General features: G+C 40.4%; 1 protein-coding gene across 5 annotated transcripts in view; it reads right to left on the bottom strand.

Moving 5' to 3' along the window:
• Nucleotides 1–9,173: 9,173 nt before the first annotated feature.
• LOC125975260 (mannosyl-oligosaccharide 1,2-alpha-mannosidase IC) overlaps nucleotides 9,174–14,258 on the bottom strand; it is a 66,455-nt gene continuing 61,370 nt past the window's right edge. For all 5 annotated transcript variants that reach the window (XM_049730562.2, XM_049730560.2, XM_049730563.1 and 2 more), the window contains 4 exons: nucleotides 12,590–12,809; nucleotides 11,957–12,129; nucleotides 10,389–10,504; nucleotides 9,174–10,200 (listed from right to left, as the gene is read on the bottom strand). In XM_049730562.2, the coding sequence (XP_049586519.1) occupies nucleotides 10,050–10,200; nucleotides 10,389–10,504; nucleotides 11,957–12,129; nucleotides 12,590–12,809 (660 nt within the window). In that variant the 3' untranslated portion in view covers nucleotides 9,174–10,049. The remainder of the gene's footprint in view (nucleotides 10,201–10,388; nucleotides 10,505–11,956; nucleotides 12,130–12,589; nucleotides 12,810–14,258) is intronic.

Genomic DNA, 14,258 nt, shown 5'->3' on the forward strand with positions numbered 1-14,258 from the left:
TATCGCCATTCGGGCTTAATATCCTCGTCGGCCGAGCGCCACGTCCTCCATTAAAGTGTTGTCACTAAGCTGGTAAGCGGCGCGTGCGTGTCCGCTCCGGGGTTTGTCTCAAATTCGCCAAGCCGCTTTGGACGACACGGCTGACTTCAAGCACATAATGCTGCCCTTCAAAAGCGGTCAACTCTGAAATGAAATAAAGCCAAAGGTACATAACAGAACAAAAGACTCCATATGCCTGCAACCCGATTCACTTTGAGCTTGTTTCGGCTGAATTCAATTCGGCTAAATAAGCCGTGTTTAAAACGTCTGTCACCAGGAAGTCTTTGACTTCTTCTGTGACGATAAAAACAAACAAAAATCCCGGAAAACAAAAGAGAGAAGAATGATTCGAATGCGCTCCGACTTCATCTGTCACGACAGGCTCAAGGTTATCTGGCCTCTCCCGCGAAGCAATTCGTAGCCGCTCTCGCAAAGCATGCATCCGTCTTTGTGTGGCGGAAAGGAGAGTGATTTCTAAAAGTTCTTCCAATAGAGTCTCCTCAAAACTCATCTCCTACTTCAATGAGATTTTTTAGAGAGATATTGTATTGTTGAGTATTTTTCTATTCTCTCTATAGCTTACTAGCTATCTAGCTAGCTGCGTATCTACAGCTGCTCGCTAGCTTTTAAAGTATCTTTCAATTAGATGAGCCTGTGGATTATTAAATGTGAAAAAAATTAATCTTTATTTGTTAATTACCTAAAATGTGTTTATGACTAAAATGAGAGCAGTCTCATGTGCGCAAGACAGTAACACCCTAAGCAGTTATTGAAACACTTAGGAACCATTTTGAATTTAGCAGAAATCAGCAGTCAGCAAAAATGATCAAATATGAAATTTCCCAATCTAAATAAATGCTTTCTGTGTAATGTTTTGTAACACATATGGATGACAACCTGTTAAAAGGCTTTAAAATTACCCGTCCAACCTGACCTTTTCCCTACGAAATCAGCACAGACTGTTTAGCCCACGGGTGTGCTTGCGTGCATATTTAATCTAAGTGTGCGCTGGCAAATTAAAAACACAATGAGAATGTCACGGCATCCAGTGTGAGTTTACAGAAATCCATCTGCAAAAAAGGTCACATATCCCCTCTCCCCCCACCCATTCCGATGTGCTATGACTGTCAGTTTTCCATGCAGAGCGGTGAGCAGCTATCGAGCTGTCACATCTTATCTTCAGTGTGCACTCTTTTCGGTGAAAAAAAAATGAAGCGTCAGTGGAGCCGAGGCTCAGCGGGGTACTTGGCCATTAAAAAATAATAACAACAACAACAAGCGAGTCTGGCAGCTTTTTGCCGTGTATTCCAAGCATTCAGGGAGTCGTTTGCTCACTGTGGGAGACTTTTTTTTTTTTTTTTTTTTTACAGTGTCTATGAGCATTTGTGGATCCTGTAAGAATTTAAAGAACTTACAAACTTCTTTCCACAAGTTGAAATAGTTCCAAGTGACTTAATACGCATGTGACTTGCTTTTGACAAAATACCCCTGGGATGAAGTATGGTACTTCTACATGTAACTGCTGGCATAGATAGATGAACAAAGACACATTTTTTGTAGCACTTAAAAATATATCTGTATGTATACATTATCATTATTTTGACATCTAAATATTGTTTTATTGTTGAAGTTAAATTTTTACTTGATAAATTTTGATAAAAAGACCATTTTCTCCGCGTTTTGGTCAGAAACCTGTTTATTTGGCAAAACCAACTCATGCTGTCCGAGGTTACTAAAGATTGAAAAAAGTTAGAAATAACTTTTTGTGTGGGGGAAAAAAAGGTGTCTATTCTTTCTTTTCTTAGGTTTTGCGCTTATACTGTTAGAGGGCAAAATATCCTGTAAGTCTTGAAGGATAATGTTCAAATGTTTTAAAACGTCAAGCAATTTCTTGAAAACGACTGATATGGAAAGTCAGTGAGTTGAAAATAATTAAATGAAAAATAATTTGAACTATTTTATTAAATAATAATAGTACTACCAACAACAAGCCCAACAAGCTCCAAGTCCATCTGTTTTCCCTTTTAGCTATAAAAGTTTGACTTTAGGTGCGCAAGATTTACTGACCCCTGCTGGTGCAACCACAACATGAACCAATAAGCTTCATCGAGTGCTGAAGCTTATGATTATCTTTGATCAAATGTATTTGTTGTGCTCCTGGTGGACTTTGCAGGGTTGTCCCTTTGCACTGATAAATGTCTCCATGCTGATAAATCTCTCTCTCTCTCTCTGGTTGCTATCTGATTAGCTGGAGCGTGAAGCCAACTCGGATTCATTTCACCGCTGTCTCCCCTCGTTCCGTTCCGGCGTGTTGTTTCCCTCCCCAAACAAAGGCCTCGACAAGACACTAACAAACGGCAAGCATGCGTTGCTATCTGTGCTTTTTCATGCTTGCGCTCTTTTCACAAACGCTAGCGTGCCGGAAGAATTTGATGAGCTTTGCCGTTTACACAAAAAAGACATTCAGGGTTTGGAAGAAGACACAGGAAGTTGTGTGAATTGAGCAGACTCAAAGCACTCGTTGCCCGAGTACAGCCAGACTGACAAAATGAAAAACATCTTCTTCGAACTTTTAGAAGCTACACAGAAGAAGCAGCGCATGTGGCCTATTGACTCACAATCGGCGCGAACTAACCATCCACCAGAAATGTGAATGTTAGCATCACGCCTCTGCATGTGGCTTCATCACGTGGTCACCCGGCCACTCACTGAGTGATTATTAGCCAGCGGGCACCAAAGCACGTTGGTTCTAGACGGCCGCCACCACCACACCAGCTCATCTGTTCCCATAGCTCATTAAACCAAACGGCCCTTTAGTGAGGTCCATGTTGCAATATAGAACTTGAATAATTATGGGAAAAAAATGTGTCATAATACTTTTGGATCTAACGTTTTAGCTCGGCTCCGAGCTTAACGTGTATAAAATCTGTAGAAACTGGTCAGGGTGTTCCAACAGAGCAGATGCTAGCCCCCTCTGATTTCTTCTTTTTTTGTTATATAGAATAGATTTCATAGAAGAAGATGAACGAAAATACTAAATATCTTCAGGGGAGCCTCACAAAGCAGAGTCAAGTGTTTTACCTCTTTAATACGTCTGAAAACAGGATCACACACATATATATATATATATATATATATATATATATATATATATATATATATACACACTGTACAATATAGGGCTGTTTAAACGTATCAAAGCGTCCATGTTCTCCCCTTCTGGTATCTCCATACATCACCATTTCGCACGAGGTGCCTTTAGCGTTTATTTAGTCTGAGACACCTGAGGGAAATTTACTCGTGACGGCCCGAAATACATTGATCTCTCCTTTGAGCTTGACTTCAGGCTTTCACTTTTCACACACTAGCCTCGTAATGAGGAGAGCGGCCTTTTTGTGGTTGCCATGGCAACCATGCATAACCTGCAGTGTCTGTGGTAGGTTACATTCTGGACTGTGTTGTATAGAATTTACTCATATCCGACTTCAAAATGCTTGTAGGATTGCTAGTGAGGCTAAACTGTGCTCATTCCAAACTTGTGCTACGGTTGTGGAAAAAATATTAATAATGCACTGAATTGTCTTCCAAGTGAAGACAATAAGGCATCTCACGCCGGATTCAAGGATATTGAGTAAATTTTCAAAAGGCTTCCTATTGTAAAGGGCAGAACATCTCAAAAGTCTACCCGGCACGTTAGCTAGCTAATAATGTCGATTTTACGTTTGTTGAGGAGAGAGCCCAGCATGGCGGCGCGCTATGTACACAAACTCCTATATGTTGGATTTATGTATAATTCATGCATGTAGATCATATTAATTATGAAAACACCTATTACAGCGGGACTGAATAAATCCTGGAAGCATTAAGAAGAACGTAGCGTATGCTGTGCATCCATTTTAGTTCCATCCTTGCAAGAACCTTGGGGAATGAGTGACATGCTGTTTCACCCAGATAAAAGCGTTATTATGTGACACAAAGCAACTCGCTTCGGTCAATTTACATGACAACAGGAGATTTGAGGCTGGTGTAGCGATACAGTACCGGAGAGGTCATCAAAATGGTTCCCAAGGGCCATATGGACAGCCGGCGGGCTTTTTCTAAAAAATTAGCTCAGCAGTCTGTTCCGCTGTGATTTTCTAGGATTGTTGTGGAAGTGATTCTTTGAAAAAAAAGCCCACAGAACAAAAAAACAGGAAATTAAAATCTCAAGTGGCGATATAGCTGAAGCTCTCAAAAGCGTAAAACCGTGACTCTCATATCTCACCCGTTGGGGCACACAGTAACACCGTATTAGCCATCTTAGCTCACGATCATTCCGACCTCCGTGATGGAGCATCCTCATTGATCTGCCGCTCACACCCCAGAGAGGAAAAAAACGACGACGACGGTGGGAGATATGTGAGCGCAAAATGATGAGGCGCCGTTCATCCCTTTGCATCGAAGTTCTTGTGGGAATCGTTAATCGCAAATTCAGAACTGAATGGCTGCCATGGCGGCGGTAGAGGTTCGCAGAGAAATCCGATGATAAGATCTGATGAAAAGAAAATGTCCTTTGAATGCACTGTTGATCTTCTTTAGCACTTTAACAGAGCCCCAGAGTGGAATTAGCATAAGATTGCATTACTCCATAGCTAGGCTGCTAAGTTAGCATGCCAGACAGATTTACTAGAACAGGCCGCTATTAGCATTATTTTGGGCGTAATTGGCAAGTGTGGTGGCACACTTTGTGTTTAATACTGTGTAAATTGGAAAGAAGATTGAAAACATTTTCAAGATCAATGTCCTTTTTGCTGACAAGAAAGTGATTATTGAATGTCTCAATCCTCTCCCATCCTGCTTTTTACACCTACAGAAAGCAAAAGCTGCTGGTTCATTACATAATGTACGGTTTGGGGCATAATAATTGATATTTATCTTGAAATAAGTTGTTTTTTTTGGGGGAAAAGATACAATTTGTTTACTTAACAGAGGGATCATTATGCATATACCGTATTTTCCGGACTATAAGGCGCACCTAAAAACCTTATAGTCCGGTGCGCCTTATATATGGACCAAATGTCACGATCGGGTGGAGCATGGAGCAGGACGACCAAGTGCAGCTTGGACCAGGGTTTATTGGTGAACTCAAAAAGGCAAACTAACAGACTCGGCAACTGACATGACCTAACAAAACCTAACAACGAGACTGACCAAAAAGACGTGAAACAAAATGACAGGGTGACATTACCAATGACAGCAACTGGAACCAAAAAGACATCATGACGTTAACAATGATCCAACCGGGAGTGAGGGGCAGACAGGACTTTTATACACAACAGGTAACGAGAGGCAGGTGGGAACAATCACACTGATCATGGGCACACCGGAGGGGAGGGGCGAGCACACAGACAGAAACCAAGACAACAGACACATAGTGGAGCAGTTGGGGACGAGACGTGACACCAAATTTCTAAACTTAAACTGGCCCGAAGCATGGTGTCATGAAATCAATCATAAGTGGCCCGCTGAAGACTATGAATCATGAATCAAAAAGACTATGGATCATTATGTTGTGATTATAAAGTAATTTGTTGTGTCTGAAGCTGAAATAAAAAAATAAAATGGAGAATAATTTGATTTGGATTAAAAATCTGACATGATGCAATGGTGCGCTTTATAGTCCGGTGCGCTTTATATAAGGACAAAGTTTTAAAATGGGACATTCATTGAATGTGCACCTTATAGTCCGGTGCGCCTTATAGTCCGGAAAATACGGTACAATACTTTTGTCTTATCTTTTGTATTGGCAACATTAAAAAAAAGATGGAATCCTTTAAAGATTCCTTGTCCTTTCCTGTCTGGGAATGACACCCAGTCACTCAATCAAAGTCAACTTTGCTACCTCCTTCCAGTCAAACTAATACGTTGACGAATCCAGCAAGCTGTCGTTTACCTCCGACTCGGCCTTGTTGTAAATTCACCCACGGCGACAATGCGGCTTAACGAGACCGCAGCTGGCATCCGCTACCTGTTGTAGTGTGGACCAAAAAGGCCTTTGAACGCTTTGTAAAAAGACAAGATGAGTGTGCGGGCTGTCAAAAGTGACACGATTTCCAATCTAGCTCCAATTCATTACAATTGATTACGACAGCTAAATTGTTGGCGGGAAATTGATTGAAATAGATTGTGTCACTTGATGCTCAATATCGCTGCTTCCACCAGGTTTTACTCCTAAAAAGTAACAGTTGCATTGTGCTCGGACAAAGGACGGTGACGAGAGAATATTTAAATCATGGTTAAAGTAAAACGTAACGTTGAATAAAAATTGTACCTAAATAAATGGTCGAAAACAAGCAGTTCTTAAAGATGCAATTAAAAATGTTTAACTTAAATGCTGCTGAGCTGTACGGATATCTTTACGGGTCTAAAAATTACGTAAACATCGTGCGTATCCTGTGAAAACAATTCACAACAAATCTCTCCCCATAGATCTGGTCTGTTGCTAGTTTATCTTAGCTGATCTTTATGCTTTGAAAACATCAAATGGCTTTTTAACGGGCCTGTTTACAAGGCTCATATTCCCCACTTTGCGTCGGTTTCATTCATCAGAATCACGGCGCTCTTTGATAAGTCCCGAGTGACAGACGGAGCCTCGCTCATCATAAAATAATTAATATAAGAGGTTATTATTGATGAAAATGACTTTATGCTCAATTAGCAAGACGCTAGCAAGATGCGTGTGTGGGCTCGACCGTCGTTAAAGTAATGACGTTCTCTGATTCCCACGAAGCTGTGTCCGCAAATAAAGCTGTATTGATTGATTGATTGGTTGATTTTTGAGGTGGCCTCTTATTTGCTTAGGATATTTTTGTTGTAATGCCACCATAGGAAATGTATCCGTAATTTGCAAACAAAGCTCCAATGCCAAATACAGGACAGGAGATGTGACATGCATAAATGAATCTTACAAATACAATTACATATACACATTTATACGCGTTCCCTCTCTGTCCTCAACAGAGTAAGTGTTTTTACTTTATTTTGGTTTGATTACATGAAAGCGTCCCCTCTCCCCCACTTGTAAACGCACAAGGAAACAGTGTACATTCAATATGGATCATTTTAAAAACCGCATCCAATTAAAAGCACGAGGCGCTTAATTAAAGGATTACGCCCACAACATAAACTCTCAAATGAGAAAACTTCATTACACCAAAGCGCACATTAAGTCGTGGTTACTTGTACAGCCATTGAAGGGTGGCGACAGGCGGAAAAACAGTGACTGAACTGTGGATCTTGAATAATATAAATTAAATTAATATCTTTATCTTGACTGTAAATCTTACAGAATTAAAAAAATAACTGACCATATATTATATTCTTGACCTTACATCGTTACATCATACATTAAAATAAAATAGTTATTTTGTTTTGTCAGTTGAGATAGCGTTCATAATTAAAAACAATAGATCCAATGTAATAAATGAGAAAATCAATATTAATGTACTCTACAGAGCTTACATAAGAAAAATGACATACTGTGCACGCTGTGGTCGGGATTTTAGTATAATTTTGGGGAAAATATGATACCAAATGGGAATATTTAGTCTGCCGTCCTTTGTCTAAATATAAGTAAACACAAAATGACGTATTTAGTTGGATTTAAGCCAACATGAGTTGGACATATTATTTTCAGCTTGGCATCACATTGTGAGATGAGCGGCCAAAAAGAACGTGACGTGGTCTATTTTTAGTGGCATTAGCGTGCATTTGTGCGTCCTTGCTGCGCTCTGAACGCTGCTGACGAGGTGTCGGGCCGGTTCGCACGAGGTTGAGGCCCATTATTTGCAGCGTTGGCATGACACTGTTATGCGTCGTGTTCTGACAAGTGCCTCTCGGCCCCCCGCGGCTCTTCGCACTGCACAACCCACACACAATTGAGCTCGTTCAAATGCACGTAAGCATCCAATAAATGAGCCACTGAGGACTGAGGAAGTGAGCTCATTCCATTTTGCAGGAGAGTGCTTTAAAGTTTTCTGGCTGCAATAAAATCGGAGGTATTTGGACTTTGGTGATTTGCAGAGCATTCTTGTCTTTTCCAGAACCGCTTTTTTTTTTTTTTACCCTCAGATTTTCCCTAAATAAAATGATTCTGGATTTAGATGATATTAGTTGCGTGATATGCAACGCGACAAAATAAGAGTGACTTGTCAGACTTGATGAGTTGCGAGCGGCTTGAAAATTTTTCATGTCAGATGATGACAAATATGTTAACGGGAGCACAGAAGAGACGCTCCTGTTGTGTTGTTTGTTTGCCGTACGTCGTCCCAGAATACATCTGAGAGCTTTTTGAAAAGCGCTTCTTTGATTGGCGTCAAGACGCGTTGCGGATGTCTCGTGGAAGGAAAGTGGAGGTGTCGTGTCAAAGCCCGTCGCGATTGAAGCCTCGCTTTTCGTCTCATTGGTCTTGTCACGTCGTCCAGCTCAACAACGAGCACATATGGGATGCACGTTGCGCGTCGTAAGTAGCTGCGAAATGCAATTGGCAACAGCGGGCAGAAATAACTATGCACATCACTGGCTTGTTATCCTCACATTATGAAAGACACAAGACAGAGATGTGCTCAGAATTTATAATTATACCCTTTAAATGTGATCAAATCATTTTTTTATGCAGCAATACGTATGTACAGTACCATACTTTCTGCTATATTATCTTTCCGACCCAAATATATTACAAAAATATAATTTAAAAAATGCAATATTAAGTAGCTGCGATAGTGTGAGGGGAAAACAAAACATACTTTCAAGAAAAGTTATAACTTCACAAAAAAGTCGCAATAGCTGCATAATAGTAAAAAAAGTTCTTGTTTTATGTAAAAAAAACTATATACATTTATAAATATACATATATACATACATACATATATACGTATGTACATATATACACCCAGTGATGCATATCGATTATATATATGTAATAAATAAATAAATGAAAAAATATATATAATATACATATATATAATCAAGACGCATCACTGGGTACTCAGAGTGAATACTTGCACTGGTATGAGTTTGGAAAAAAAGTAGTATCATAGAAACCCTATTTTAGGCTTTTTCATTCATGTGACTAATCAGTTAACAAAAACAACACATTTCTTCTTTTAAAGGTACAAAGTTGCACAGCTCTTTATTCTTTTAAATCAGTATTTGAAAATACTCAACAACCAAAGTTAAATCGAACTTTAATAAGTCGTAATAATAAGAATCCAAATATCCGCAAAAAGTAGACTTAAAATCTTAATACTGTTGTTGTGTTTTTAACGTTAGTTTTCCTCCTTTTTCTTACGTAAACACCTGAGGGAAGCAAACCAACCGAACAAAAAGATCACAAAAGAACTAAGGAATGAAATATATATATTTTTTTTTTATGTACATCACTGATAATCAGTGTTGGTAGGAAAACCAGAAAAGGAACTGGAACGAGAAAACACATTTGGGCTTGGGAATGATTCTCAGCATCGATGTGTGCTCCCAAAAAGGCAAAAACAAAACCAAAAAAAAACCCAAACAAGTGTCCATGTTTTGTCTACAATGGTCCCAGGATGCATAAGACACTTTCCTGACATTTTTTGAGAAAGTTTCATCAAAAAACATGACATCAACAGTATATTCTGGAACTCTTCATATTTCTTATTACATTTCAATGCTTAATTTTGACTGTAGGAATGCGGCGGGGGAAAAGAAATCCTTTGGTCAGCGAAGCAAAATAATTCCTTTGGAGAAAAAAACCCAACCCTGACAGACTCAAAGTGGTTTCCCCGACAGTATGGAGCTCATTTTCCTCACAGAGGAAAGAAAAAGTGCCTGCAAAAGCTTCGTCTTGATTGTCCACCCAAAAAAACAAATTGAAAAGATTAGACTATACAATCACAGCGTGACAAAAAAAAAAAACACCACGTCCTTTACTGGAAAGGAAGTTGAACGCATCCCTTGGAGCTGCGTGGACAGATGGACGCAAAGGTCGGTGGTCATCCGGGGAGCTTGTTCTTGTCCTGCGCGGTGACCGAGACATCCTGCAGGCAGCTCTTGCGCACCACGGGGAGCGGGTGAGCCTCCGTGTTGAAGATCCAGTCCTCCGAGGGGAGGAGGTCATCGTCAGAGAACAGTAGGTACAGATACCTGAAAACAAATCCTTCATGATCAATACACAGATTTTGTGTCCGGGCTTGGAACTCAAATCGTTTGTATCCCAAATCAACCATCCTCATTGAAATAAATGGAAATGCCATTAATTCGTTCTAGAGTAAGGAAATAGCACCATCCGCACAGCAACATATGGTTAATTTCACAGAATTTTACTAACTTACTTGAGAGTCTCTGAGAGGAAGAAGCTCTGCTGCATGTTGTCGTGGCTGTCGGCCAACGTGTAAACATCGCGGATCCCCGAGAAGCCCGACTCCACTCGGCAGTGCCGCTCCAGCGCCTGAGAACGGGACATCAAACATACGTGGTGTATATTTTTTGATCATTTCAACGAGTTGTAATCCCAAAGATAGTGCGAGGGCCCCCTCATCGACACTCATAATCATATTCAAACTACGCGTGTGCACCTGAAAAGCCGAGTACGAGCACAATAGAAATCCCGAGCGAAACGAAACGGGCCTAATGGGGAGCGTCCGAGCTAGCCGAGCGGATTAGCGTGGCGTTAGCTACAAAGGGATGGCTCGCGCACGCTAATTAGCCGAGACCCTGACGTGTTAATGCTCCGTGTTCAACCTTTGTGCTGGCTAATTAAAGGCCCGATTGCCGCCTTTGACTAAACTCAAGCTAAATCCATCACGCTAACCCTTCGCTCTTGATGACAGCGAATGTACATTAATAAGAGGGTGCCAGGCACAAGCGTCACCTCAGGCTTTCATCTGCATGATAGTGTGTAGTGATTCTTGGAAAGGGTAATTAGGGATGCTAATGGGATTTGACGTGAAAGGTGAGTAGTTCATGATATGTTGCTTTCACAGCACACTCTAATACAACGCAATTGTTGATTATACTTTTATCACACAAATATTTCATTCAGAAAAAAAACCCAACTTAATTCTTATAACATTAATTTAATTTAAATTCGGATGTTCAATGTCTTTGAAAATTAAACCGTCAAGATTACAATTCGGGCTGTGCGATGTATCATTATCGTGTCCGTTGCATGTAAAACTCAGTCCAACCAATCACATACCTCCTTTTAAATTTAGCGTTGATAGACAGTCAATGAAAATCATCTTGCAGAGGGAGGGAACGAGGAACACGTGAGAAATCCACTTGAGGGTCGGCGAGCGTTGGAAGGCAGCCATTTACGTTCAAGCCATAAAATGCAGTATGTAGGTACGGTGCACGTACGTGACCGTAATTAGAAATTCACCAAGCTTATAAATATTGACAAAATTTGTTTCTCATTCTTGACAACTGCTCTCATAAGATTATTACTTTATCGTAGTATATTAAAAAATATCTGCTTCATTGTAATAGTTTTAGTTGTGCGAACATTTGTTGCCTTTTTTTAAATTTGCCTCATAATATAATAAAATAATTTTGATTAATACTATATCGTATTAACTTAAATCATGGTTGCAAGTTTACGTAATTTTCAAAATAAAGACTTTTTCTCTCTTCGTTACATCTTTTTTCTCATCAATCTTTCTCAGACCACACAAACTCAAGACTTTTATCACAACAATGATTTTCATCTTGTAAACTTCCCACTTGATTGGAGTTTGATTTTTTCCTCACAAATGCGTGACTTTTCTTGTAACTCACGTTCTTGTTTTCTCCTTATCTTACAACTTTGTTTCTAGTTGGAAGCCATCTCGATTGTAAATGTTAACGGATGTCTTTAGAGCTTTTGCTTTGTTATGTGTTTCTTTTTTTTGTTTTTACTTACCTCAACAGCCTCCCATCCCCACTCCCTGTACTTGGGGTCATGGGTAAGCCTCCACATGTACATGTAACTCTCGATGACTTCGGGTCTAAGGATGTAGTATCTGTCGCTCAGCCGGGTTGCCGTGGCCTCGGCGCCGCCGTCAAAGCGGAATGCTTCAGGTCCCAGTTTGGTGACTGGAAGAAAAAAAGACCGCCGCCTGTTATATACATACAACGCTTTGCAAAAAAAACAAAAGTCTATTGACCCAAAAACCGTTTTTGGTGCAAAACCAAAGAGTAGGACAGAAAATGAAGAGAGAAGATTCAAGGATGATTAGAAAATGAGCAATTTCTGTCTATCTGCCAAACAATGGCCCAAAGTGGTCGTCGCCAACAATGTTTGTTCATTAAACGGCGTCAATAAAAATGTCTCAACTTTGAGATTTTCCTCTTTAAAAGGACGTCTGGAGCAGAGCCCTTCATTTGAGTCACTCAGGCGTCACTTAAGCACACTTGAAATATTCCACTCGAGTCAATGTATACTGAGGATGTTTGAGCGTTTCAGCTCAGCCGACACAATTTGGAGTTTGGTTTCGAGTGTGCAGGAATTTGACTCCACACAATTTTGACAATTTAGATTTTTTTGCCTTCTTACCTGAGCGGTCGTAGCTCTCATGGCAGGTGTGTGTGACCTCGGCGGCAAGGTCAAGGTAGTGCTGCCGCTTGTCGGGCGCGCCGTCGTCGGCGCCGATGCCAATCATTCCCCCGGAGAAGCAGGCCAGGTGGCCCATCTTGTGGTCCAGGATTCCCCCCCGCCACTCCGCCATGTAGGTCAGGCCGCCGGGTGACTTCTGCACCAGGTTACTTTCGATGGCCTGCAGGGCAACGTGTGTACATTAGCTATCTTTATACATTATCTACATACAAAGTACAATGATTATTCGTATGTATTCCAATTTTAACAAATTATCCCATTTTACCAACTAAAATTGATGAATTAAATACATATTTTACTTTTGCCCTTTTTATATGTATTCCCGCTCTAAAAAGTGTACCTAATATTGTGGCCTGCGCACCACAGCCATTTTATTTATTACAACATTAGCACCCCATTAAAGTGCAAAGTGCAAACTTGCGGATAATAAAAAGAAACACATCTCATCTGACTTAAGACAATAAGACCAAACGAAGCAATGTGTTTGTAATAATATAAAAACCTAATCAGGGAATAGCATAATTGGGGAAAATGTGCTCTCGTTCCACGCGCGCTTTTAATTAGCGCCATACTTTTATTTAAATGCCACGCCTAATGAGTTGCGCTGAGACTTGGGCGTTCGATCTCACTCGCTATGAACACACACACATACACGCGCACACATTCGACCTGCACTTCTGGTTTGACCCTGGTTCTCAATGACCGTTCATGTTGTGTTTTTTTCTTCTTTTAATTGCAGCCTGAGGGAATGTGCTCACATCATTTTGGTGTTTTATTTTTAATGCGATCACTAATCCCAAAAGAATATCTGGAACAAGCGTGGCACCTCCAAGGAAGTCGAACACTCATTCTAAATAAAAAAATAAATAAAAACAGTAAGCCTGGAAGTAGCACCTATTAACAATTGGGTAAAAGCTTCCAAAAGTCTTAAATGTCAAGCTATGGAGTGCAAAGTTAAACATGCACCAGGGTTTTAAATGTGGCATTCACTGGCCTTATTACACGCTAAATTGGAGGAGAGCGAGAAATACATTCAAATGAAAACTGCAAGAAGCCGCTCGCATCTCGTTGTCTGCGGGGCAGACGAAATCTCGAAGGTGCGCCGCATGACGCTATGAATGGCAAGTACAGAAGCAGACGTGTAATACGTGTCTGCCAGTACGAAATCACTTTTATTTATGGGTTTTATGACAGCTCAACACATTTTGCTGCCATGCTCCAATGACAAAAATTAATGGTTTGCAATTTTGGATCACCCATCTGTCTACCGCCATTAGTACAAATGTGCTAGCAATCGCACAAAATCTCCAGGGCGAGTTCGCCTTTGAAGGATGCCTGGAAAGGGCCAAACTCAAATTGAGTCTAAAAAGGTGGCTTTAACCCAATCTAATAAAGTCTGCTGCCACATGTGGTGACAAAAATTGCAACCCTCAAAACTCAGCCACTCAGAGAAGTTTGATTTTTTGTTTTTTGGGGGGGGGGTCTACTCATGACGGACATCTCTACCAAATGTTATGTCGGTAAATGAAAACATCTCGGGGTGCTGAATTAATTTAAAAACGAAAATCTGGTGAGTTGACATGCCTGATTAAATATAAACGTTGTGTGT

The sequence above is a fragment of the Syngnathus scovelli genome, chromosome 9 (genome assembly GCF_024217435.2).
Source record: "Syngnathus scovelli strain Florida chromosome 9, RoL_Ssco_1.2, whole genome shotgun sequence".
Taxonomy (NCBI): Eukaryota; Metazoa; Chordata; class Actinopteri; order Syngnathiformes; family Syngnathidae; genus Syngnathus; species Syngnathus scovelli.